The sequence below is a fragment of the Myripristis murdjan genome, chromosome 23 (genome assembly GCF_902150065.1).
Source record: "Myripristis murdjan chromosome 23, fMyrMur1.1, whole genome shotgun sequence".
In the NCBI taxonomy this organism is placed as follows: domain Eukaryota; kingdom Metazoa; phylum Chordata; class Actinopteri; order Holocentriformes; family Holocentridae; genus Myripristis; species Myripristis murdjan.
The window spans coordinates 15,371,328-15,395,629 of NC_044002.1; the positions used below are offsets into that span (position 1 = coordinate 15,371,328).

The 24,302-nt window shown below is 43.8% G+C and overlaps 1 protein-coding gene across 2 annotated transcripts; it reads left to right on the top strand.

The window, feature by feature from the left end:
• The first annotated feature begins 3,938 nt into the window (after positions 1–3,938).
• tmem168a (transmembrane protein 168a) lies at positions 3,939–16,270 on the top strand. 2 transcript variants are annotated; one of them, XM_030046073.1, is made up of 6 exons: positions 3,939–4,041; positions 4,599–5,609; positions 5,830–6,105; positions 8,029–8,171; positions 11,482–11,759; positions 14,106–16,270. In XM_030046073.1, exons 2-6 carry the CDS (start codon positions 4,776–4,778, stop codon positions 14,654–14,656), a joined length of 2,082 nt encoding a protein of 693 aa, XP_029901933.1. In that variant the 5' UTR covers positions 3,939–4,041; positions 4,599–4,775; the 3' UTR covers positions 14,657–16,270. The 2 variants fall into 2 exon arrangements, with proteins under 2 accessions (XP_029901933.1, XP_029901934.1); XM_030046074.1 differs by lacking the exon at positions 3,939–4,041 and adding an exon at positions 4,126–4,473.
• Positions 16,271–24,302: the final 8,032 nt, after the last annotated feature.

Consider the following 24,302-nt stretch of genomic DNA (forward strand, 5'->3'; position numbering starts at 1 on the left):
TGAGAAGTGCAGTCTTAGTGCCATGAGTAGATATTTTCAAATGAGAGACTCCAGGGTGTAAGCCCCCCGTAGTTACATGCTCCCTGTCCTAAAAGTACAGCGCACGAAGCTGTCAGGATAAAAATCAGGTGCGATGGACTCATGCAAGACAGTTGATCTGGAGGGGAATGGTAAGTGGAGTCAAAGTGGGAACATTGCTATGTTGGCAGTCGCGCACAGACAGAGCAGATGTCAGGTCAGCGGTGAAAAAGGAGGCCGCTAAGAGAAGCGATATTTTCTTTGAGTGGACTTGCCGAGGAGCAAGGCTTTGGTTAAAGCATGGCAGGAGTGCCAAGGCTGACTCACGAGGCTAAGTGAAGGACAGACGATAAACGTGAGCAATTCAGGTCAAGCAGCTGGAGGGCTCAGATGTGGGGGTTTTCGTCTTAGCAAGGCCTGGCTGAGTTTGGACGGTTAGGCACCAACATTCGCTAAACACACATGTAAACAAATCCCTAATAAAATCTCTGCCATGACTCACTAGATAAGGACACTCTTGACTCTTTGTGTATGTGTGTGTTTGTGTGTGTGTGTGTGTGGGCGCTCAGTGTGGTAAAACAGTTTCCTACTTTACCTTGAGAGACAAGGTCGACTATGTGCAGAAAGTGGTAAACATTCAAAATATTTCCATTGCGTGAAACCTGAAAGACAATTTCACAGCAGGCATCCGACAGTGAGAGTTCACATTCTCAAGTTAGATTTACTTTCGCTCAAAACATGTGACCCCCCCCCTCCTTGTGCATCCACACACACACACACACACACACACACACACACACACACACACACACAACAGATTTCTAGCTGAATGCACTGCCATTTGCCTCCTCACTATAGTTTATCTATTGCAATAACAACTTGGGAGATTTCATTTGGCGGGTGTCTCCTGACTGTTTGTCATACAGATGGCGTGCTAGGCTACGTCTCGGAATAGTAAACACATCCCGTTGTCTGAGCTTTGATGTGTATATTTGGGGTGGTATATATATGTAAGCTTGACTGTGTTCTGTGTATGTGTCTGTGTGTGTGTGTGTGTGTGTGTGTGTGAATGTGCCAGTGGTGCTCCTGCAGTCAGGCACATGCAAGTGGTGTGGAGGTGTGTCTGACATTAGAATGAAGGTACCCTCTGCATTATTCAGATGAACCTGTCTCCTTTAGTCTCTTGCATCCCTCTCCTCTCCTCTCTCTCTCTCTCTCTCTTCCACCTATCCTCATCTCACCCTTCTCCCCCCATTTTAAATGTAACCTTCTCTCTCTCTCTCTCTCTCTCTCTCTCTCTCTCTCTCTCTCTCTCTGGGTATTGTTGGAGATCACTGAGTGCTTTGACCTACAGGCGCTAATGAAATATCTGCACCATTCATGTGCTCTGATTGGGTTTTTTGAGAAAAGGTAATCACTGTTGTGGGCTGTGGCAATGGTCTGTCTCGTGGAAACGGTCAAATGCATACCCCCCTCCAGACACATACACACACACACACACATATGCATACACATACACACATTGAGTTTCTAAAACTCATTTGACCACTGGACTCTTTCAATTATACATGAAAGCAATGCTAGGGCACTAATTAAAAAAGTGTGGTAACTCGGCTTATCTTTTCCTCACAGATATACTGCATGTGGCCTCTTTAGCACCAAATGACCTCAGTTTTTCATCCGGGAAAAAAAAAAAAAATAACATGAGCTGGAGTGAACCAATTGGGTGTATTTATCTGGGGCTGTGATGACCTTACACCCTGAGACCGTCTCTTCATCTCGACAGCTTCCCCCCGTGTGTGATCAGGCTGTGACTTTCTCAACCTTCAGGCCGCCCTGAGCTGTCACATGACCTGCTCTTCAACTCAGGGAGTGGGTGCGCACACAAACAAGGCCCTAGTTTTATGCTGGAAGACAGTGATTCACACAGTATCCACATGCACAGATGCAGCTTATTTATAAGTGCAATAAAATGTATTTCCTTTACTTTGGCTGTTTCCTGTGGTTTGTTTTATTTAAGGGGATGGTAAACCCAGTTAAAAAGAGGGTTTTCTTATTTGGTATTAGTCATGAGTGCCATCTTTATCATCCACCAAGATTTGAGAGGTTCTGAAAAGGATCTCTCAAATCAGGTGCAGCTGAAGAGTCAATCAAAAGTGAGCGTAAGGAATAAAAACTGAGGTTGTGTTCTGATTGGAGCCTCCACTCTTTCATGTAAAAGAATCTTTATAATCGCCTGCAAAAATCATTTGTTTGAGTCAGGAGAAAACAACCAACAGGCATCTGTCTGCAGGTGAAGGACTTACGATTCTTACAGTTTCTACATGCAATGATGACAATTAAAAACATTTTAATGAAAAAATTACATTTTTTAATTGACTGTTCAAGATTGCATTAAGAGTCATAGTAAAGTAAAATAGGCAGCTAGACTATAATACCCTCAGTGTATTAGAAGTAGTTGTGGAGTCCATTTTCAATTAAAAGAGAGTTAACAATTTAGTTTTCAGGCCACAGACGTCCCAATACATTTTTTTTTTTCAATGTTCTTATTTGGGACAAATAGCACGCTACAATTTCAGCGTAAGAGTCTGTAAATAAACCCATGATGTGAAAGGAATACTGTATATGCATGAAAAGGACTGAGGCATGTTCCCAAGTTGTGCTTTATGTCAATATCTGATAAAAGTTGCAAGCTCAGAAGCGCACGCACGCACACACACACACACACACACACACACACACACACAAGGTTTTGCTTTATACCCTCAGGGTATTGAGTTAGCCTGCTTCTTGATGTTCCTCCAATCCTTACTTTTATCATGTTGCATCAGCAGAAAATCCTAAATAAACCTTTTAACAGGCTTCTCCCCAGTAATGCAGTAAATAGGCTTCTGATTCTAGAGGCCAATGGGTTTATCTTGGTCCATAAAAAGCACGATACAGAAACATTTGTGGCACGAGGTGGAGGATAGAGGCAAGTAAACAGCTTCTCTTTGGTGTGGCTGCTGAGATATGAGCCACAGACACCATGAAATTTGAATTTTACAGCTGTGTAGGCCTACACATCTACATTAATCTCAGGGATAATTTCAGAGCGACTTTCTTTCATCCAGACGCTCAATTATTTCCCCCATGCAGCAAAGTACATTTTTTACCATGACTAGAAAGTGCTTTACAGTGGCTAAATTCACCCATCTACACACTTTGACTTTTACACAGATATGAATGTACCCTATTAATTTCACTGATCATCAAAAACCAGTTGACATGACGCACAACACCGCACTTAATAAATAAGCAGCAAATCCTATATTTTTTAATGCGGATGTGATGCTCACCAAGGTCAGCCACTGTGTTTAATGTGCTGTATTTGTTATGTACATACAACATGTCAGCATGACTCACTTCTTTTACTCACAGACTGTCTCTCTCTTTCTCTCTCTCTCTCTGTCTCTCTCCCCCCTACATGTATATGAAGTGAGTCAGCCTGTCCCCAACTCGTGCAAAGAGGATGATGATGATAATGATGATGACAGTAGTGCATGTGGTAATAATAAAACAGTGAAATATTATACTACTGCAACAAAACTAGAAAAAAAAAGCTGCAGCAATGTCACAGTGATACATTAGGGACTGAAACACCACCATTGCCTGTGGTAAGGTTATTATCAACTTCTGTGTGTCTGTAGGAACATTATATGACTATTGTAGGACTATCATCTGTTTTATTTATTTATTTATTTATTTATTTATTTGGTATGTGTTTTTTAGTTTGCTCAGTGACAAGGATTTTACTGAACGTCACTGTGCTTTTGGTCTGTTTTCCAGATGGAAAATAAAATAGAAAACAAGCAACACACCTGGAATGACACTTGAAACTGAACAATAACTACTGTCAATGGGGCCTCATGTCTCCATGCGCGTAGTGCGAAAGCAGTTGTGACACTTGCGAGGTGCCGTAGTGTGGAACCCGGAAGTACCGTTAGCAACACAAAAACAAAAGTTGCAAGTAACAACCAACATGTAAGTAACGCTCAGGTGACAGCTTTCTTTACAGCAATGAATGCGTTTCTCATGCGCACTGTGGAGTCTCTGCACGGTCTTCCACACACTCACATGTGATTTAAAAAGCCAGCGCTTAGCTTGAAGTGGCTAATTTAACGTTAGCGCAAGTTAGCGGCGAAGCTAACGTTAGCCAAAGTTAGCAAACTGGCCCGGCTAGTGTGTTACAATGCCACATCGCCGGAGGAGCCCAGCCTGTCTTGCACTTCCGCAGTCTGTGTTTTGGACCTGGGTGGTGGTTGAGCCGATAGATTCCTTTTAGCTTTTTTATCCTGCTGTTAATCATGTCTTGACAGTGCTATGGTAGAAATGCCGTCGTCTTCTTCAGTTAACCCCTCTTTAGCTGCAACGAAATGGTTCATAGGAAGCTGACTGTGGTTTTCAAACTGTGATGTAAGTTAAATCCAAAGTTAGCCCGGTGTTACCTTCCTGGCGAAGTTTTGATTGCCCGTGGAAAGGATGTTATAACTTGATTTAATGGTTTACTGCAGTAACATGTCTTTTAACTTCTCTCACAGGGGTTGATTTTGCAGAATGCCTTCAAGAGGCATAGTCCTCAGTTTGCAAGTCATCTGAGCAAGTGGACTAGTAGACATACACACAACCCCAGCTTTAGAGAGAGAGAGAGAGAGACTGGACAGAACTGACAGCCAGGGGCCTCATCTGAATTTGAATTTGTTGTTTTCAAGTCAGCCATGGCTCGGGAGGAAGAGGAAGAGGAGCTGACAGCTGATCGACCCAAGGAAGTGGACATGTTTACATCAGTGCGTTTCCTTGGATACTTGTCCAGTGTCAACCTTCTTGTGGCAGTGTGCGTGGGCATGTATGTGCGCTGGGAGGAGACAGATGAACCGATGATTCTGGTTATTTTTATCCTGGGCCTCTTTGTCCTAGGGATAGCCAGCATCCTCCACTACTACTTTGCAATGGAGAAAGCCAGCCTCAGTTTGTTCCACCTGTGGTTTGGTTTTCTACTCGGACTCCTGTGCTTCCTCAACAGCCCTACCCTCGATCAGAATGTCAAAGAGCAGGTCACCAACTATCTCCTCCTGGCAAGTGTAGCTATGAAAGCTGTATGGGCTCTGACGGAACGGATATGCAGCTCTCTCCGGTACAAACCTACGTTGCTAACTTCCATCGAGCTTCTGGAGCTCCTGGGATTCAGCATCGCCAGCACTACCATGGTTTTTCACAAATCAATCGCCATAATCAGCTTGGTGGTGGCTCTCGGGGCTCTCGTTGTGGACCTGAGGGTGAAATCACTTCTAGCCTTGCCGAACCTCGCCTGTTTTGCCTTGGTTACCTCTCTTGTGTTGTTTCAGGCCCTGGGCATCACAGCCAACCCCTATGCCCTGGGCTGCTACCTGGGCAGACTGCTTTGTGAGCCCTTGCTGGATGTGTACTTCAGCGGGCTGGGCCCCAGTGAACGCTGGCTGCCATTTCTCTCCCTGGGTAGGGTGTGGAGGAGGCTGTCCCTGCTGCCTCTGAGTCTGGCTGAGCTGGCCTTCTTTGTCCTGGCTGCCTTAAAGGTACACTCAGCAAATTGTAAAAAATTGTGGTGTGAGCAAATGGACATTTCTGTTACCCAGCTATTAGGTTTCTGTGTGACTGTCTGTGAAGAATGAGGAGTAGAGAAAACTCAGTAATTTCTCAAAATGAGATTTGTAGGTGTCTTGTATATAGTAGGTTACATATTTGAATCCCATGTTTAATAGTAATGTTCTATTCAATAAATTTGTCTTTTCCCAGTTGAGCCACCTGGAGCTGTGGTACCTGGTAATCCCAGGCTTCTGTGTGTTTGGTCTCTTCTGGTCCATCTGCCACACAGTTCTGCTGATCACACTCTGGGGCTTCCACACCAAGCTGAGTGAATGCCAGAAGGCATGGCGGGCCCAGCGAACTGGTCACCGGAGCCTGGACCGGGTCATGGCCTCCAGGGGCATGAGACACTTCTGCCTCATTTCAGAACGCCTGGTTTTCTTCTGTCTGCTGTCAACGGCCATACTGGGAGCTGTGTCCTGGCAGGTAGGAAAGACAATACCAGAGAGAATACCACTACCACCACCAGTACTACTAATAGTAAGGATAAATTTACATTATGTTTGCACAGCATTTTTACCAAGTTACACAGTGCAGAGATTATTTCATACACTATCAGAATCAGAATCAGAATCAGAATACTTTATTGATCCCCAGGGGGAAATTACTTTTTGTTACAATAACAACTCCCACTCAAAGTGTAAAGTAAAAAGAGCAATTAGTCAAGAAAAATAAAGAAAGGAATATAAATATAAATATAAATATATATAGAATAAAAAGAAAGAAAAAATATATGTACAAGTGCAAACATGGACAGGAGTTATTGCACTATAGGTTATTGCACATAAGTATGGTACTGAATATGCATTATTGCACAGGTTATTGCACATAAGTATGGTATTGAATCTCTATCTATCCTGCTTATTGAAGATACGTACTGTAACAATCACAAATTGACTGAATCACAGTTCCTCTCTCCTTTCAAGTATCTGTTCAGAAAGTCCACATACTTCACCTTAGTAGAATGCATCATTTGCCTGCAATAACTCTTCAAGGCTGCACATAAACATATCATGCACCCATGTCATAAACCCTGGAGAGAGATGCCAGTGGCAATGTATACTTATTAGTTGCTCCCTAAGCTCAGGCACTGCTGCTCTCAAGCGTAACCAATTTAATTAGCACTTTAATATCCCTATCTACTTACATAAAGAGCAGCAATAACTTATTTAGCCTTATTAGACGTTTACCTTGTAAGAGTCTCAGGGGCCTGAGCCCTAATTTGAGATCGGCATACTGCTGGTGTCAGTGGCAAATTTGCTTGAGAAAATGGGCGTTGTCAGTGTTCAGATATGAGAATGTCAGTATTCAGTGCATGGAGTTTGGCTTTTGAGGCACTGCAGCCAGTCATCTGTCCATGCTACTGCAATACATTTAAGTGAGTTAAAAACTTAAACCGACATAACTATGTATACCATTCAACTTAGCCTAAGCTCAGAAAACATAAAAGATGTATGTGTAGGAAGATATGCAGTGTATTCAGTAACAACTTCTTCAGTGCCTCTTCGTTGCTTGAAAATTTTAAGTGGCTCTACAGGCTTTTAAAAACGTATCGAATGAGTGCAGTACAGTTTTTCAGGCCTATAGCTATACCCTGGGCAGTTGAACATATTCTGCGAACTGAAGTGCAGTTTCACTTAACCATGCAGGTATTGATTTGTATCCAGTAGAAACAGCAGGAGTCTTATTTAGACACAGCACCGTACTATGAAATCAAAGTGACTTTTTGAGGATGCTAAATTGCATTGCATACCATCACAATGAATCAAGAAATTGGTTGCACTTAAAGCTCCATAGCATCCATAGAGATCTCCTTTTTTATTGTGTGTGTGTGTGTGCGAGTGCATGTGTATCCTAATGTCTGTGCCAACATGAATTTTTGTATTAGTTTGTGAATGCACATACAATATAGACTGGCATCTTTCTTCTGCTTTAAATAAGTAGCGTGCTTATGTTTTGTCTGCTATCATACAGTGCATCCTGTCTGCCCTATGTAATATTCCTATTAAAGCTTGATCAACGTGCACATTCTCCTGAAATGGGTGGTGCTAGGAGCAGATCCCCAGACACATTCACTGCAAAAAAATCACAACTTGCTCCCGCACTCACATTAAAGCTCTGCTGTTTATTGGGTCAACGTTTCGGTCTATCAACCTTCATCAGGACCAATAATAATATTCCTAATATTCCTACCATGCTTTTTCCTGCACAGCAACTGTAACTGTCTTGTAACATGCCACCACCAATTAACAGACTCAGATTCTTTCTGTGCAAGTTGTGCATGATCAGTGAAGGTGATTCTGACATACATCAAGAGGACTTATCAGGCCTGTTGTGTTCTTTTTGCAGCCCACCAATGGTCTCTTCCTCGGCGCTCTGCTGGTGGTGCTGCCCCTGGAGTCTCTGGCCCACGGCTTGTTCCATGAGTTGGGTAGCTGCCTTGGGGGGACTTGTGTTGGCTATGCCCTGGTCATACCAACCGCTTTCTGCAGGTACTGGGAAAGGGATCAGACACAGACACACAGACGTGTACACATGTTCAGGGGCAAACATGCTTGAATCATTCATGTGTACATTAGATATTTGTATCAAGGACATGCTCTGTCCCTACGTGCAGCTTTCCACAAGACCTGCCAGTTATGTATGTTTTACAGACCACATGCTTAAATAAACACAGCACACCCAGGCTGCCCTCTTGCAAGTTGCAGCATTCCCAATCATACACATATACATACACACATGGAAGACTGAGTTGGGCGCATGTTGTCTTTTTTGGCATTACAGGAGCTGGTACATGCTATCACTCATTCCAACTCCCACTCCAGTTAACACAAAACCAACTGGATAAATAGGCCAATAACTATGCATAAACATGCTGCTAATGTTTGGGCCCTTAAGGGATCGTTCCAGTGCTCCCTCCCCAGCATACTAAATTGTTCAGCTGGAGCAGCTAGCCATTAGCTGCTGCTGCGTCTCCCAGAAACTCCCTCAGTTGGCCAGCGCTTTTGGAATAGCTTAGTTTTGATGATGCCGACACATTTACGTTGTGCACAGTGTGTATTCCTGTAGTGCATGTTGAGTGTTTACACGCCCAGGGCCCCAGCACCCCTTCTTTCAGCTGGAGAAGCTCGCCAGCAGTTATACATTCAGTTTTACATACTGTCACCATATCCACGTGCCACTGGTTTAATTTGAATTCCAGCCTCTGGTCCAGCAGTGCACCGAAAGTCAGAAGCGTTTGGCCGGTGATCCCGTTTATGACCGCTCTCTTAGCATTGAAGCTCTTAGCTGGCAGTTAGCTTTAGCATTCAGCGGGGATGGCAGCCGTAGCGCTTTGGTCTCCAGGTGATTTTGGATGCAGGCCCATGTCCTATTGGAGCTGTGGACGCTCTGTATGCCGAGGCTGTATGCGCAGGGTCCATAGGGAGGACTGAGAGCATGATGAGAATGCAGCAGTGTATAATCGGCTGTTTGATGGCTGCAGATCATGTTTTCACAATGACAAGAGCCCCATGGGGTGAAGAGAGAGATAGTGAGTGAGATAGGGATGAGAGGGAGAGGCTGGGAGGGTAAAATTGCCGGGTCTGTGGTGAGACACAAGGAGTGGGAAGAGGTTGTAAACAGTGAGGGAGGGGCTGGTAAAAGTAAAAAGGGACAGACGGAGAAAAGGAGCGGGAGGGGTCGTCAAACAGGGAGGGGTGGAGCTCTTAGAGCTGTGCAGAGAGGGACTTTTTTTTTTTTTTTTCTTAAGGATGAAAGAGCGAGTGAAATGGGGGAGAGATGTGGTCTGAATCTCAAACTTACAAGCCTTCACTCCCCTGGGCAGTGCGAGATCAGAAAAGATTAGGCAGGTAGGTGAACAGTGAGCTTGCCAGACCAGTTGGAGATTACAGGACGTCATACTGTGACCAAGTATCCCAAATCTTTTTATATCAGGCAGTGCGCCGGCTAGGTGTTAGAAACTGTCAACAAGTGAAAAATGACCAATAACCACTGACATTTTTATGTTGCCCGAAAGCTCAGTCAAGCCAAAGTTTTATCCTCTGACTTCAAACTCTGGACAGAATTGCTTGCCAGTTTAATTCTACAGATGGATTCAAACAAAGTCATTTAGTAGCACAGATCTGACCCTATATGGGGGAATACATCCGCTGTGGTTGTCAACAAATAATGATCACTTTACTGCCACTCTACTGGCCAGGAACACATTGGAAAATCAATCCTATCTCATCCACAACAGATAAACTTTCACCTGTCCTTGTCAAGGTTGGCTTGAAGGTAATAATGGGGGCACAGGGACTGATATGACAGCTGAGTTATGCAGATGTCTATAGGAGTGAAGGATGACTCTGCCGTCTGCTCGGTCATGATTAACACCGGCTACGGAGATTAAAAAAAAAAAGAAGTATGGCATGATTGTGAGTGGCTGCTTCACTAAGCCTTGACTTTGCGTGTGGTTGTGGACGTGTGTGTTCGTGTGTGCATGTGTCCAGAGATGTGGACGGATCGATCGCAGTGTTAGCATCCACCTCAGGCAGGGCTTTGTCTACTTTTTTACTTTCCAGAAAACATGCGCACACACACACACACACACACACACACCTTTGTTATATCTCTTTGCCCTCAGCTCCCTTTTGCCTCAGTTCCCATTCTCAAACTCTCCTCTCCCCAGTCAGTTCCCCTTTCTCCGGCTGTTTTTTTTTTTTTTTTTTTTTTTTTGAAATTTCATGCTTTCTCCTCACACTTGACTCCCTTAGGCTAATGTCATTTCCTGCAGCAATGATCCACCACTCCTACTGCTCCCATCTCCCTCTCCCCTTCTTGTCTCATCCTCTCTGCCGCCTCTCTCCCCGACGATGCAGACGGCTACCCCGCCCCGTTGTGTCAAACTATCAACTTTTCACTCAGCTCTCTGCTTCTCTTTTCCATCCCTTTTTTCTGACAGCCAGTCCAAATTTGAAATTGCTTCCTCCTCCGAGTAGATAAAGAAGTTGAACTTTGCAGTGTTTTTCACTGCAACCAGCAGCTTGCATAACTCGCTCGGCTGGTCATTCGTGGAATGAACGTGAATTCTCCAAAAACTTTACTTTGCACGTGCCATTTGCAGGACACAGCCGTAGATACTTCTTCGATCTGTGTTTCTTTTCTAATATTCATTTTGCTTGAGTTTTTTTTTTTTTTATGTAATTTCATTTAAATAATTAACCATTAGTGGTCACTATGAGAGATCAGGGTGTATTTTTTTCTGTAGACTGGGCCTTTAAAGCCGTTCGAGCCTGTAAAATTGACAATAATTGTTTGGTTTTTTTATATTTGCTGGTAAAAAACTTCAGAAAATTATATATTGTCAAATATTTTTGTTATACATAGAAACAAGGGATTCAGGAATCAAATAGCAATCAAGCTGGTAATTAAATAGTTGTAATAGAGCACTGGAGGCTTGATATTTTACAGTTGAACAATAAATTTCTTAACACAATCCTCACCACCATCTGCTCAGCTGTGATGCGCTACCCTGCCTGCTCACTGCTATACAAGATATTGTAAACAATGGAGTCTGCTCTGCAAACTAATGAAAACACTATTTTTAAATGATCTCACAAACTTTTCTTTCTTTCTTTCTTTTTTTTTCAAATAGGAGCTGCTGGTTTTGCCGGTTGGCCAGCACATATGCAGATACCAAAATAGTTGTGATGAGCCAGATGATATATTAATCAGGCTCTAACTACAAGCCAGGTTGATACATCAGTTTTGAGCTTTCTTTGTAATGCATGGGTTTGTCTCCCTCGCTCCTCGGTCCAGCGCTGACGGCCAACCCAGCCTCCTCCCCCCCGATCACACGCAGCAGCTGAACCTGCGCTCCACCGGCATGCTGAACAGCGTGCAGCGCCTCTTCTCGCACCACATGATCCAGACGTTCGGCTGCGACTACTCCACCAGTGGCGTCACTCTGGAGGCCGTGCAGACCAAGCTGCGGAGCTTTCTGGAGCTGCGTACTGCGGATGGGCCGCGCCACGACACCTATTTGATTTTCTACAGTGGGCACACGCACCGCGGGACTGGCGCTTGGTCTTTGGCTGGTGAGGACTCCATATCTTAATTGTTTTTTTTTGTTTTAATTTTTTCTGTCTCCTTGGACAAATAGCTGTCATTCTCACAATAACCAAAACTTTACCGTCTTGCATTAGTTATCATGAGAATGACAGCCATTTCTCCAAGAATTGGCTCCTCGAAAAGTAGTTGTCAACCAATGCGGGGAGGTACATTTTAGCTGTCAGTCTCACGATAACTAAAACTTAACTCCTTGCATAAGGCAAAGGTGATACTTCAACATGCACCGATATCGTGATATAAGACAAGATGTTGTCCGGGAGTTGAGGATTTTGGTTTTGAAGGCTGCATTACAGTAAATGGATGCAATTCCTGAACTTGTTAGCTGTTGCTGCTTGTGTGTAAATATCGTATAGAAGCAAAAGCAGTCTTCCCTGAAATGCTGGTATGACATCATTGTAGAAATATTTTGTAAAACATATTGTGACATTTGATTTTGTCCATATTGCCCAAATCTCCTCATCTCTTGTTTGGTCTGTATTTATCAAATTCTTTGTACACTTTGACTGTTATATTTTGGGTATTTAATTGGTCCTTTTAGGGTCCTGTGTCATTCCCAAGGACACTTTGACAGGACACATCCACTGTTGTGGAAATCCTGGTCCTGCTAAATACTAGGCTTCTCTATTGTCTATTTTCCCCTTCTTGTTAATCTCCTGCTGCATTTTGTTTTTCCTCTGCATTCTCAAGCTGTTTATTCTCTTATTACATTCTGATTTCCATTCTTTTCATTTTTCCTTTCCTCCCACTCAATCTCAGACTGACTTGCAAAATCAGACGAGCAAGTCAAAAGGGTAAAAAATTTGGTTGCGGTACAGAAAGTTCTGTGAATGTTCCAGACAGTCTGCAGTGACACAGGCGTTTCCTCGGCAGAAATGAGAAGCACTGCGGGTTCGCAGGGTGTCAACTCCAGCTCCTCTGTTCCGAGCTTCCTTGACACATTATCTCTGCATGGTGCTGCAAACAAGAAAAAATATAATTCCCAATTGAAAAGATAATCACTTCCTATGTGTCACCATGCCGAAGGTAATTGTAACTTCTCTGTCAGCGTTCCAGAGATAATTGTCTGCATTTTGATGATGTGGTTTTGTGGCAGAGTAAGTCCAAATCGGGAGCAATCAGTGGCATTTTAAAGTCAGATTTTCACTCTGATTTCTACAGTTTTACAGGCTTTGTGCAGTATTATTGTCCAGTGCTAAATTATAGCTTTGTTGATCACAGTGATCACATACCAGCAAATGGCTTTAATACTGCAATAGCACTGTCTGCAAATCAGCGTCATGGAATTTGTCAGAAGCAGGAATAGAAACAATTTTTCAACACAAACTACAAATTCTTCCTTGTTAGAGCTGATATGACGTTTTTTTTTTTCCTTTTCAGTTTTTATTTCCTTTCTATAGTGAAAATTTAAATAAAACCTTGGCAATGTGGAGTGAACACTACTCACTCTCATGTGAACTTGTTTCAATGCTTCTGCCATTAAAAGTAAGCTGTTATGTTTTGTGTTATCTATTGAGAAAAGTGAGTATTACCATTACTAAAAATAGAAAGCCCTTGCAAAGCCACGAGGATGTTAATTATTCTTACTAACCATGTCTTAACAATGTAGCTAGTTGCACTGCTATATATGGCCCATGCAGTTTACCTTCACAAACAACACTCAGGGATTTTATCAGGATAGATATTAACGTCTACTAACAGCTTGCTTGTTTGAAAAAAACAGCAACCAAATACTTGATTATTTGACAAATCCAAGACTTAAGTTACTACCTACCACAAAAAAGTAATCTAATGCATTTCTTTGTAAAATGCCACGCCCAACATAGCCTTGATACAGGACTCCTTGGCAATGTTTGGTTGAAGAGGCCAAGGCCATCTTTGATTTTATGATAATGGAAGATCAGGTATACTTGTCTTTAAATAGGGTTAAAAGTTTATTTATACATAGGAGATGTAGAGCGCATCAGTGCGGTAAAAGTTGACAAGTTTGTTTGGTGAAACACAGCATAGTTTTTTTCGTTATAGACCCCTCTGACTTTTGAAGGGAGAATTTTCTACAGAGCACCACAGGATCCTTTGGCAGACGCAACACCTGATTCGAGCAAAGATTACCAGTGGGTCAGGGTCCCGACACTGCTGCGATCTGACATTTCCACCTATACGTTTTGAGCTTCTCTTTTGCTCACCTTTCCTGTTGCTCCCTGTCCCCTCTTCAATCTCTCTCCCTCCTCCCCCCGTCAATTCCTCTGTTCCTCTTCATTGCTCTCTTCCCCCATTTCACGCTCACCTCCTCCGCTCTTCCTCCTCTGCTGCAGGAGGCGAGAGTCTCCATCTGGCCCAGCTGCTGGAGTGGTGGAAGGAGAAGAACGCTGACCACTGCTCCCGTCTCATCATAGTCCTGGACACGGAGAACTCCCTCCCCTGGGTGAAGGAGGTGCGGAGGGTGGAGGGGATCTACATAGCCATACAGGGGGCTGAGTTGAACACCACTGGCGGGGACGCGGAAGCCGGTGACACCCCGGGCCTGGGTGACTTCACCTCCGAGTGGGTGGAGTTCAACTGCAACCCAGACAGCGACATGCAGTGGTCGGAGAAGGGAAGGACAGTGGCCGCCATCTACGGTGTGTCCAAACGCTGGAGCGACTACACACTGCACCTGCCAACAGGAAGCGATGTGGCCAAGCACTGGAAGACCTACTTCCCCAAGGCTACTTATCCCTTGGTGCACCTGTCCAACTGGTGCTGTGGCCTCAACCTGTTCTGGCTGTGCAGCATGTGTCTGCGCTGCTTCAGGAGGTGTAAGCTAGCCTGGTTCCCTCCCACTGTACTGGACACTGGGCAGGGCATCAAACTGGTGCACTCATAGATGACATAGGATGTCATAATGCAGCTTTTGACTCTGGAAATGTGTTATTTTAGAGCTGAAGTCGCCTGAGTCAGAGGTGCCTATACCAAAGGGAAAAAAAACAACAACGCGCATAAACAAATTGCCACGTCAGTCGCAGCATTTAATGGTGGAAATTTTGGCACTAAGCAGGGAAGTTGTCGAAAAAGGGAAAGCTCCTTCCAACCGTTTCATGCTATGTTATTTAACTTAATGCAAAGACTGACACCACCCTGACAATCAGTTTTTTACCCAAGAACATGTTTTGTTGTTATTACTAGTTGGTTGGTGGTTGGTTTGTATGTTGCCACTTCCAAACAAGGCAGCGAAAAAGCCAATTAAAATGGTTTGTTGTTTGTAATTCAAACAAATTCGGTGTAACTCCTTCTGTATGCTGTATACAGCACTGTAGGAAAAATTAGGTGAGGATTCCTCATTGGTGGTTTCTTTACCCGAGATGAAGTAGAGAATACCAAAGTTGAGCATTTTTTTATGTAAGTGTAATGGGAAATTGGGGAATACCGTTAATATGCAGTGCATAATTAATGTCATTATGCTGTTACTGCAGTATTTTTCTTTTCTTTTACGTACCACGTCAAATATTTTACAATTGAGTGCCTTAAAACTTCTTGGGATCTACGTTGAGGGAGATGCTTGTTTTTAGTTATATATATGTACCCTTATCCTTGCCCCTTATTTATATTCATAGTGTTGAGCGGACAGTTTTATCTAGAGCAGTTTAAAGTGTGTGAGCGGGGAGTGGTTAAGTGTCTTCCACAGTGCCTCCATCAGAATGAACAGGTCGGCTGTGGTGGTGGTGGTCCAACTTGTGACCCTCTGCGTGTAGGACGGTCTAACCACCAGACCGCCCTGCCAGTCCTGCCGCAGGAACTCTCTCATTGTACCATCCAGACTGTTTGGGGAATGCCTTTTTACTCGCGCGTCGAACAAAGAAAGATGTTCACAATTGGATACGACACAGTACATTATCGCCAGACACTCTAGTCCTGTCCTGCGCCCAGAGCTTTTTGTTTACATAAATTGATTCAATAAGTTGAGGCAGTGTGTGTGTGGCAAGGCTCTCTTGTATGGATTCAGAGGGGCTGAGTAGTAATGACATCCCCTCACGTACACACACACACACACACACACACACAGACAGACGGTACATGCAGGTTTTCTCACTGGCTTGACACTGTTGCCCTTGCTGTCAAATTTACTGTCAAACAGCGAGTTGTCATGCAAAGCAGCACAACATCAAGAGGCCCCCAGTGCCTTTATCAGTGCATTGACCATAAGGACTGGTATTGACCATCCGTTCTAATTTGTTTGCCTTCTCATCATGTCCCTCTCTCTCTCACACACACACTCTCTCTCTGTTTCTTTCACCCCCAAGCTCTGAAATGGATTGCTGCCTTCAGTATGTGGTGCACTGTGATGTTCATGCTAAAGAGGTCAAGTTGAATTTTCCACATTTAATCACCCCTGTGCCTTGCTCTCGCTGTACGATATATTCTGTGTTCATTCCTTATGGCTTAAGCTGTTGAGATATGTTACTGTTGATAATGTAACAATTAAACTTGTATAATAAACCAAGTGGTCGTCTCTGCCTGTTGTGGGGAGGAGAATTGGACTAGCGAGGGAATAAAAGAAGAGGAGGACGAACACAAGCGGAGAAAGGAGAGAATAAAGAGTGGTGGTGGTGGAGGTAGTCAGCCGGACGGCCTCATTAACATGGCTGGTTTTACAGACACTGAGTAAATACAGACTCCGCTCTGTCGAAATGCAAGCGCTGCCCGGCAAATATTAGGATTGTAGAGCCGAGGAAAAATGGAAAAGAGTGGGAAAGTCGGGAGGGGATGAAACAACACATCACACAGTTGCCGGCTGAGCTTTCACCTCAGTTAGTCCCAGTGCCTGCCTGGACATGTGTTAGAGGTATTGCTCACAGTTCAAGGGTATTTTATTGGTCTCTGAGAGCGGGGCCGTGGCCCGGCACATGCCTGGAGGACGCTATTAGGCACAGAGCAAGGTTTTGGGGAGACCTAGGAGAGATGAAAGCTGACACCGGAAGCAAAGTTTCATGTCAGCTTTCATCTATAAAGCTCGCTCCACACGCAACGGGTGAACCAGAGGAGGAAGGGGGCTTGAACCAGAACGACCTTTCACCACTCTGACTTACCCGGCGTAGGCAACTATCAAACTGTTAAACAGGCATGAGCAATGAGGTGAGCAACACACTGCCAATTAGTGGAAAAGGAGAAAAAAAAAAAAAAAAAAAAAACAAGCCTGAGTGTGTCTGGCTGCTCTGAATAGGCTGCTGTTATAGCTAAGGTCAAGGATTCATGTATACGGCGGGAATCATCTATGAGAATATTAGATTACAGGCCGGATTCATCTCCTAAACTGGATTAGGTAATAAAAGAGTCTGCAGCCACTGAGACCCATGTTGATGTGCTGAGTCAGAGCCTGCCACTCTCCTCTCTCCTCCCTCTCTCTCTCTCTCGCTCTCTCACATACGCAGTAGGCATAAAAACAGATACACACTTAGATAGAGAGAGACACACACACACACCATTTCTCTCCCTCCCTCTGTCGTCCTCTGTTCTTCTCTCTGCTGCAGCTGAGTCTCTCTTCTGAGTGGGTAATCACAGCCTGTCATGGGGCAGTACTTTCTAATACAGGCAAAGTGATGTGCCTGACTACTGCCTACAATTTACTTGAAAAAAATCATGCTTTTATAGCCCAAGTTGCATTTCACAACAGGGAAGGGGAGAACAAATACATCGACTGCATCTAAATCCCTTTATGATTGTTTATTCAAATCCATCTGTAGGCGCAGTGGGAGGTGGCAATTTTATGCCGCTCTTTGAATAGAAATTTAACTTCCCTGAACCATGTTGGGTGCTGGGTTTTTTTTTTTAGTTTTTTGGGGGGTGTTTAATGGTTGGCTTACAATTATTACAATTTCTACAAGCATCTGAGCTCTGCAGAGAAGGGATGGCAATGATTGGCACTCACTGCTCATGCAAATGATCGCAAGGTGAGCTGAGTGTGTTTGCTGTTCACTGTTTCAGACCTGGCTTTCTCCCACACTGCCATCACTTTCCCACAGCTCAGTGACGTCAAGCAGGTGTCCATTAGACAGTAAATGTACTGCAGCCAGAAATATAAATGCTGAATGTCCCCTTTTCCTCTTCCTCTCCTTCTCCTGAAACAGATGGAGTAATGGGATGAGAGATTATTGATTGATTCATACAACTTTTTTTCTTGTATTTTTTTGCCCCTGCTTTTCAAGAGGCCTGTTTGCTGTGGCACAAGGAGGTCTGACATTGAAATGTCAAAGCCATTATCTCAAATTACAAGGGCTGAGGATGCGTTTAGTGGCCACTTAACCATGCAATGCTCCCCACTATTCAGACGATCATTTGGAAGGGACTGCCAAACTCCCTCTGCTCCCGGGCTGCTTCCAGCATGGCAGTGCCACTGAGAACATACTTAAAGTGGATATGACGGTTCCATATCAGCTAGTTTGCATCAGGTCACACACTTCATGGGTCATGTCTCCAACTTGCATGGAGAAGGAAAGCACGCAACACTGGTCTCAGAAGAGTGTCTCCGGATGCATGTTTTGAAACCTACCTTTAGACTGTTTCTAAAAATTAGTGGTATGTCATTGGATTTCCGTAATGTAGTCTTGCAATGAATATTCTTCTAATGAGCTGTCTAAAATGATCATTTTTTTAATCTTAAAATGTGTTTTCATGTGCTCACACAATCATTATGCAAAGACAGCAGATCCTATAAGCCCTCAGTGCTCCAGCTTTCCCCTCTCAAACCTGCTGGAATAAGTGAACTGCTTGCTAACTAGCAAGCTAATTCACCTTGTAACTATGGTGTCCCTTAGCAATATCCTCTGCTTTTACAAGGATAACATGATTAGTTTTCAGAGGGGTGAAAATCACTACAAGCTAGGATGTTTTGAGGGTCAGATCAGCAGCTTTTCAGATGTCTGAGTATAGCCTACACAGTAGGCTGATTCATCCAAGCGAGCCTTGCTCACAGCCTCAAGGATATTTATTTTGTGAAGAAGCACTCCAAACAGGCCCCCAGTTCATTAGAAAAAAAAAAAAAAAACACTGAAACATTTAATGCATCATGATTTGTCCTCAGATCAGACGTTCTAATCCAGGAGAAATTCTGCTCTTGAAACATAACCAGTCTTGAGTTATGACAGATAGTCTTCGAAGTCCAGCAAAAGCCCAATATATTGCCTCATTAGAGAGCACTGAGTAGAGTGCAGATCAGGCAACCAGGCATATCTCGCACAGGAGATATGCCTCTAAGATTATAAGACTATACCCTATGTGCTTCGCAGAACTCAGCAGCCAATTATATTGTCAAATGCTTTTCAAATTACAAATTAAATTATTGTACTATTCAAATATAGTACAGTGCAATATAGAAGCTATACTGTGAAACTCCCAAAGCCTCTTGAAATGAGTGTTTTCTTGTTCTCTCTGCATTTATTACTCTTTATTGCACACATTATACCAGTGGTCAGGAACCTGATGGTTTGTGAGCTGTTTCTGGCTCTTAGCCAAAAGTTATGGTTTTCGTCAAAAACTGTGTTTCAAAAACAGCACGAATTAGAGTAGCAAAAATCAAAATACTACTAAGGTCTCTCTCTGTCTTTCTTGCGCTCTCTCTCTCACACACACACACACACACACACACACACACACACACACACACGTGTGCGCACACACACGCACACACACACACACACACACACACACACACACACACACACACACACACACACACAGACATACCAGACCAAAAGCACAAGGAACCCACAACTCTATAATAGCCGGGCCATGCTGCATTTCACACATCATTACCCATCCAGGATGCTGGATACAAAGGTACAGACATTTTGTGCCTGATCCCACCTGTGTTTCACAGCCAAAAGATGTTTGCTGGTCATGTGTCCACTTGTTTGAGGATACACTTTTTTTCTGATTGCTATCAATTATATGACATGATTCAGAATGTCTTAACTGTCATCTAAAGATCCTACAACATTTTTGTGAGTCAACCATCTCTTCACTCCGTTTTACTCCAAATTTGCAAGTTCTGAGCTAGTCAACACCAGCAATGTGTTGGCGCACATTGAAATGTACATGTGAGTGTTTCCCACAGGAGTCGAGGTATTATACAGTATGATTTTGCTGTAACCAAAAACCACTGCGACTAGGTGGCCACAGGTTTGATCCACTCAAGATGCGCTGCATGTCAGGATAAGAGTATCAGCTAAAATGCATAAATATTCACACCGAAGCCAGACATGTGAAGAGATTACTCATGGTATAAGGATTGTAGTTCCTCTGGGCAAGGATTTACTGTATAAGCTGATGCAGACGGGGTCGGGTAAAGCAAACCTTGTAGCCTCAGTTTTTACTCACATGAAGGTCAAGATTTTAGCAGGATAAAGGAATCGAGTGTTGCTTTGTGGAGTGCAGCTGCCTATGAGGGAATCTTTGCCACCTGTCCCCTTTCCCTGTTGTGTTTTTACAGTTTGTCTCATCAATATGGATTGCTAATTCTAAAGCCAGCCTTAATCAAACTGAGTTGCGGTGGATATTGGCTGTTGTAAGGAGCCAAATATACTTAGTATGAGCCAGATGATGCTGATACGCTTGATTCAATTAAAAGTGTAAATCGGAGGCTAACGAGACTGTCAGCGCCATGGGATTGGAGGTGCAGTAATTAGCTTCGTTGTCACAGTTGGGTTGAGATGGGACAGGGCGAGGCTGAGCTAGGCTAGTGAAACAGATGAGTTTCCAATTCTGATCTCACATCTGGGAACCCAGACATCTTCTAAGTCAGCCAGAGAAGACTTCCACTGCTCAGGGGAAATATCTGTGCTCTTTTGTGTCATAGGGGAACTGTGGAGAGTAACAGCAGAAATTTTAAGATACTGACGTTGTTTTCAGTACTACGCTGTGGTTTCAAGACCAGCTCTAAACCGATATTATTATTATTATTATTATTATTATTATATCTGAGTGCCTATCTTTGTTGAGCAACATTATGTTTCATCATGTAATGGCTCAAATTATTTCCCCTTGTTAACAATTGTACATGCCCTGTGCTCCTGTTAAAGAAAATTACAATTGATTACTTCAGAGAAAAAGTTCTGTAGACAAGATTTACTAACATTTTGAAGCCTTTGCTACATCAAAAGTTATAATTTGCTGACATTTGACCCCTCTCACCAGGGGTGAATTGGCCATTAGGGTTGTAACAGATTTCGCTATTTTTTTATTCTGATTGAGATTTCAGATTTATTTATTATTTATTCTCTCTAGACCCAGTGTTCTGGTGAGGCGTACCACCATAAAGTAAAACAATGGTACAGTGGTAAACAGAAGGGAAAAGTTTAACCTAAAATAAATAATTTAAAAAGAGCACCTGGTATACGAACACACTGCAAAAAAAATCTCCATCTTAAGTCATTTAGTCGCATATTCAGTGTTTAAAAAAACCTTGTTTTTCTTAGAACAAGTGAAAAAATCTGCCCATGGCATGAGTTAATCCCACTTGTTTTCAATGCTAATCAATTTATCATTTTCTTGATACAAGTGAGCTGATGCCTTCTTCTGCCTTGTTTCAACTTAGTCATACTTTCAGAAAAACATCCTGACACAAGTGAAACCCCATCAGAACCAGCATCCCTCTGGCTGATTCTTTTCATTTTCACTTGTTTCAAGAAAAGCAAGGTTTTAAGACCGAGTGAAACTCACTGACTTGTTAATGTGGAGATATAATTTTGCAGTGATAATGTCCTTGGTTTATCTGCAATAGTAATATGGATTTTAACACAGACGGGTACTTTCTTTCTTATTCTCCACAGAACTTGCATGTTTTTACACACAAACAAGGCATGGTACTCATCCCCTAAACAAATGCCATTACATAAATTACAGAACCTTTTGTTTTTTTCTGGCCTTTGTGTCCTCCAGTGATGGACAGAGCTGCATTGTACCAGAACCGAGTGGACTGGGATGTGCTGAACACGAGCCAGGTGGTTTGACTCCCCTCATGCAACACATTGTAGGTGGCATATTCAACCGAATTGGAGCTCAGGTAGCAGAAAGATAGCTCAGCTCCCCATGCCATCTCTGTATAGACTCACAGGCTGCCTTGAAATCCCCTCTCCAGCTAATGCAGCGCTGATGCATGACTCACCTCAGCCTGTTCTTCCGATCTTCTGTCTGTCTGGCTGCTGGTAAGTGGGTTATGGAGACGCACTTGGGGTCTCCTCTCAACCATGACATAACAACGCACTCAGGCGCTGACTGGAGACATACCTGTTTATTGCACTGTAACAAGCAGTCAACTGGCTTTAAGTGTACCTGAGGCATTGAGAAAGGTCTGTGGCTGCTTTGAATGGGGGAGGAAGCGCTGTTATACAAGATGATAGATTTACAGGAGGCCACGCGCTTTTATACAGTCGCTCCTCAGTGCTTGCCTAGTGCATTATTTCCTCGTGCATGTATGGCTGTGTGCACATTCGATCCATATTCATTTTGGTCCAGGAGATGGTCTGAAATTATACCATGACCTTTCCCTGGAGGCACAAAATATCCAAAAAGAGTTTGAAGTGGAATTTCAGCTTTGAATAATAAGGGAATCCTTTTGACGTTTGCGGAAAGAGGAGCGGCTGGAGCCAGAGATACCAGACCTAAATCAGACCCAAAATTATGCAGGGATCTGATTTATTCCCCACAATTTTGGCCAAGGCCTCATTATTGGTGCACATTAGCTTGTCCCTGGGCTGCTGGTTTGTGTGTGTGCATAGTGTGTGTGCGTGTGTGTGTGTGTGTGTGATGTCAGCAGAACCTCAGGGGGTCTAGCAGGAGCTCGTTTGATTGCAGCCTCACAGCTGGCGCACGATGTTAGCCAGCCAAGTGCTGAATGAAGCAGAGAGAGAGACGGTGGGAGATATGAGGAAGGCAAGGATGAACAGATAAATACTGGGGAAAGGGAAGACAGCTCGTATCGCTTTGGCTGTACTTTGGTCACCTGTGCAGAAACAGAGATGGTGTGGAAAAAACATCAGAGGGGAAAAAAAAAAAGAAAGAAAAGGGCTGAGGCTTACACAAAGGGGGGAGGTGGAAATGAGAGGAGAGGAGAGATGGATAGATGGAGATGCAGGGGGATGGAGGCACGGCAGGCAGGTGCGCCTCTGGCTGTGAATATCAGAGCAGAGAGGGGGAGGAAAGAGTGGCTACACCTGTCCTTCAGTGATTGTACACACACACACATACATACATACACACACACATACACATGCACTCATCCTCGCTCAGGGACTGTCACGCAGGGTCAAACGCACAAAGACATACGCCACACAGCACACACTTTTGCACAAGAGCACATCACATACTGCAAGGGAAATGCTTAGCGTTTTGCCCACACAGATGGTATCGCCTGGATTTACTATGGGACATAAAGGCAGGCAGATACCCCCCTCCTCCCACCCCCGCCGTTCAGTTTAACTGCTGTGGCCAGAGCCTCACGCTGTTGGGCAATTGGGCAACGGCATGGAATAGCCTAATTTAGAAGCAGATGACTGGATGTCCCTGAATAGAAGAAAAAAGAGAGCGAGATAGAGAGAGAGGGAGGGAACGAGGAAGGCAGAGATATAGGGGGGCGACAATGTGACAGAGATCTAGAGACAGCGGGAGTGTGTGTGTGTGTATGTGTGTGTGTGTACACGCATGAAGCATGAAGTGTTCGCATGTAGAGAAAAGGAAATAGCTGAAAGCCACACAGAGAAACAAAGAGACACAAGTGACTGAGAGTAACAGTCATACCGATAAGACAAACACACACACACACACACACACACACACACACGCAAACACACGCAATCCCCATGAGGACGGCTGTCATCCATCACTGTATGCGGTGTGGGAACATTCCAGACTCATCTATTTTGGCTAGACTGTGACTGCTGAGAGAGACAAATTTACTGCGAGAGACAGAGAGATCGAGGTGGGGTGGCAATGGTGGTGCGGATGGGGAGGGAGGGAGGGGGGGGTTGTAAAGAGGTGGAGCAAGTAGTGAGTGAGAGAGAAAGCAAGACAGACAGATGAGAAAAAAAGGAAGGAGACAAGCAGACGGTGTGTTGTGCACCGACTCGGGCTGCCGGGTGATGTATTGGGGGGCTAAGAACTTGCTACTGCATTTCTAGTCTTTCTGTCCCCTTTGGATTAAAAAAAGGATGTTCTTGTGATGTGCGGGGACTTGCATGCACCCATCTGTGTGTATGCACATGTTCATAGTATATGCGTAACCCTACTGTACATACAGAAATGCATATCTGCGCACAGTGACACCTTTCGCTTGGGGAAAGTAAGACTTTCAGCAAATTGCCACTGTAAAACTCCAATCAGCAACATAACCCACTGGACTTTTCAGACTAAATAATGTCATTTTTGCATCACATTCCCCCAACATTATGTAACGTATTTCACCAAAAGGACAGTTATAGTGAGTGTCAGTGGAAGTGTCCTTGAAAAAGTGAAAAAGTAATACAGTGAACCTGTCCCTGCTC

What these genes read in the sequence shown, in the direction of transcription:
- tmem168a (XM_030046073.1), top strand. Translation starts at nt 4,776, where the DNA reads ATGGCTCGGGAGGAAGAGGAAGAGGAGCTGACAGCTGATCGACCCAAG. An exon ending in TTGTCCTGGCTGCCTTAAAG is followed by an intron (nt 5,610 to 5,829) that starts GTACACTCAGCA and finishes GTCTTTTCCCAG; the next exon opens with TTGAGCCACCTGGAGCTGTG. An exon ending in TGGCGCTTGGTCTTTGGCTG is followed by an intron (nt 11,760 to 14,105) that starts GTGAGGACTCCA and finishes CCTCTGCTGCAG; the next exon opens with GAGGCGAGAGTCTCCATCTG.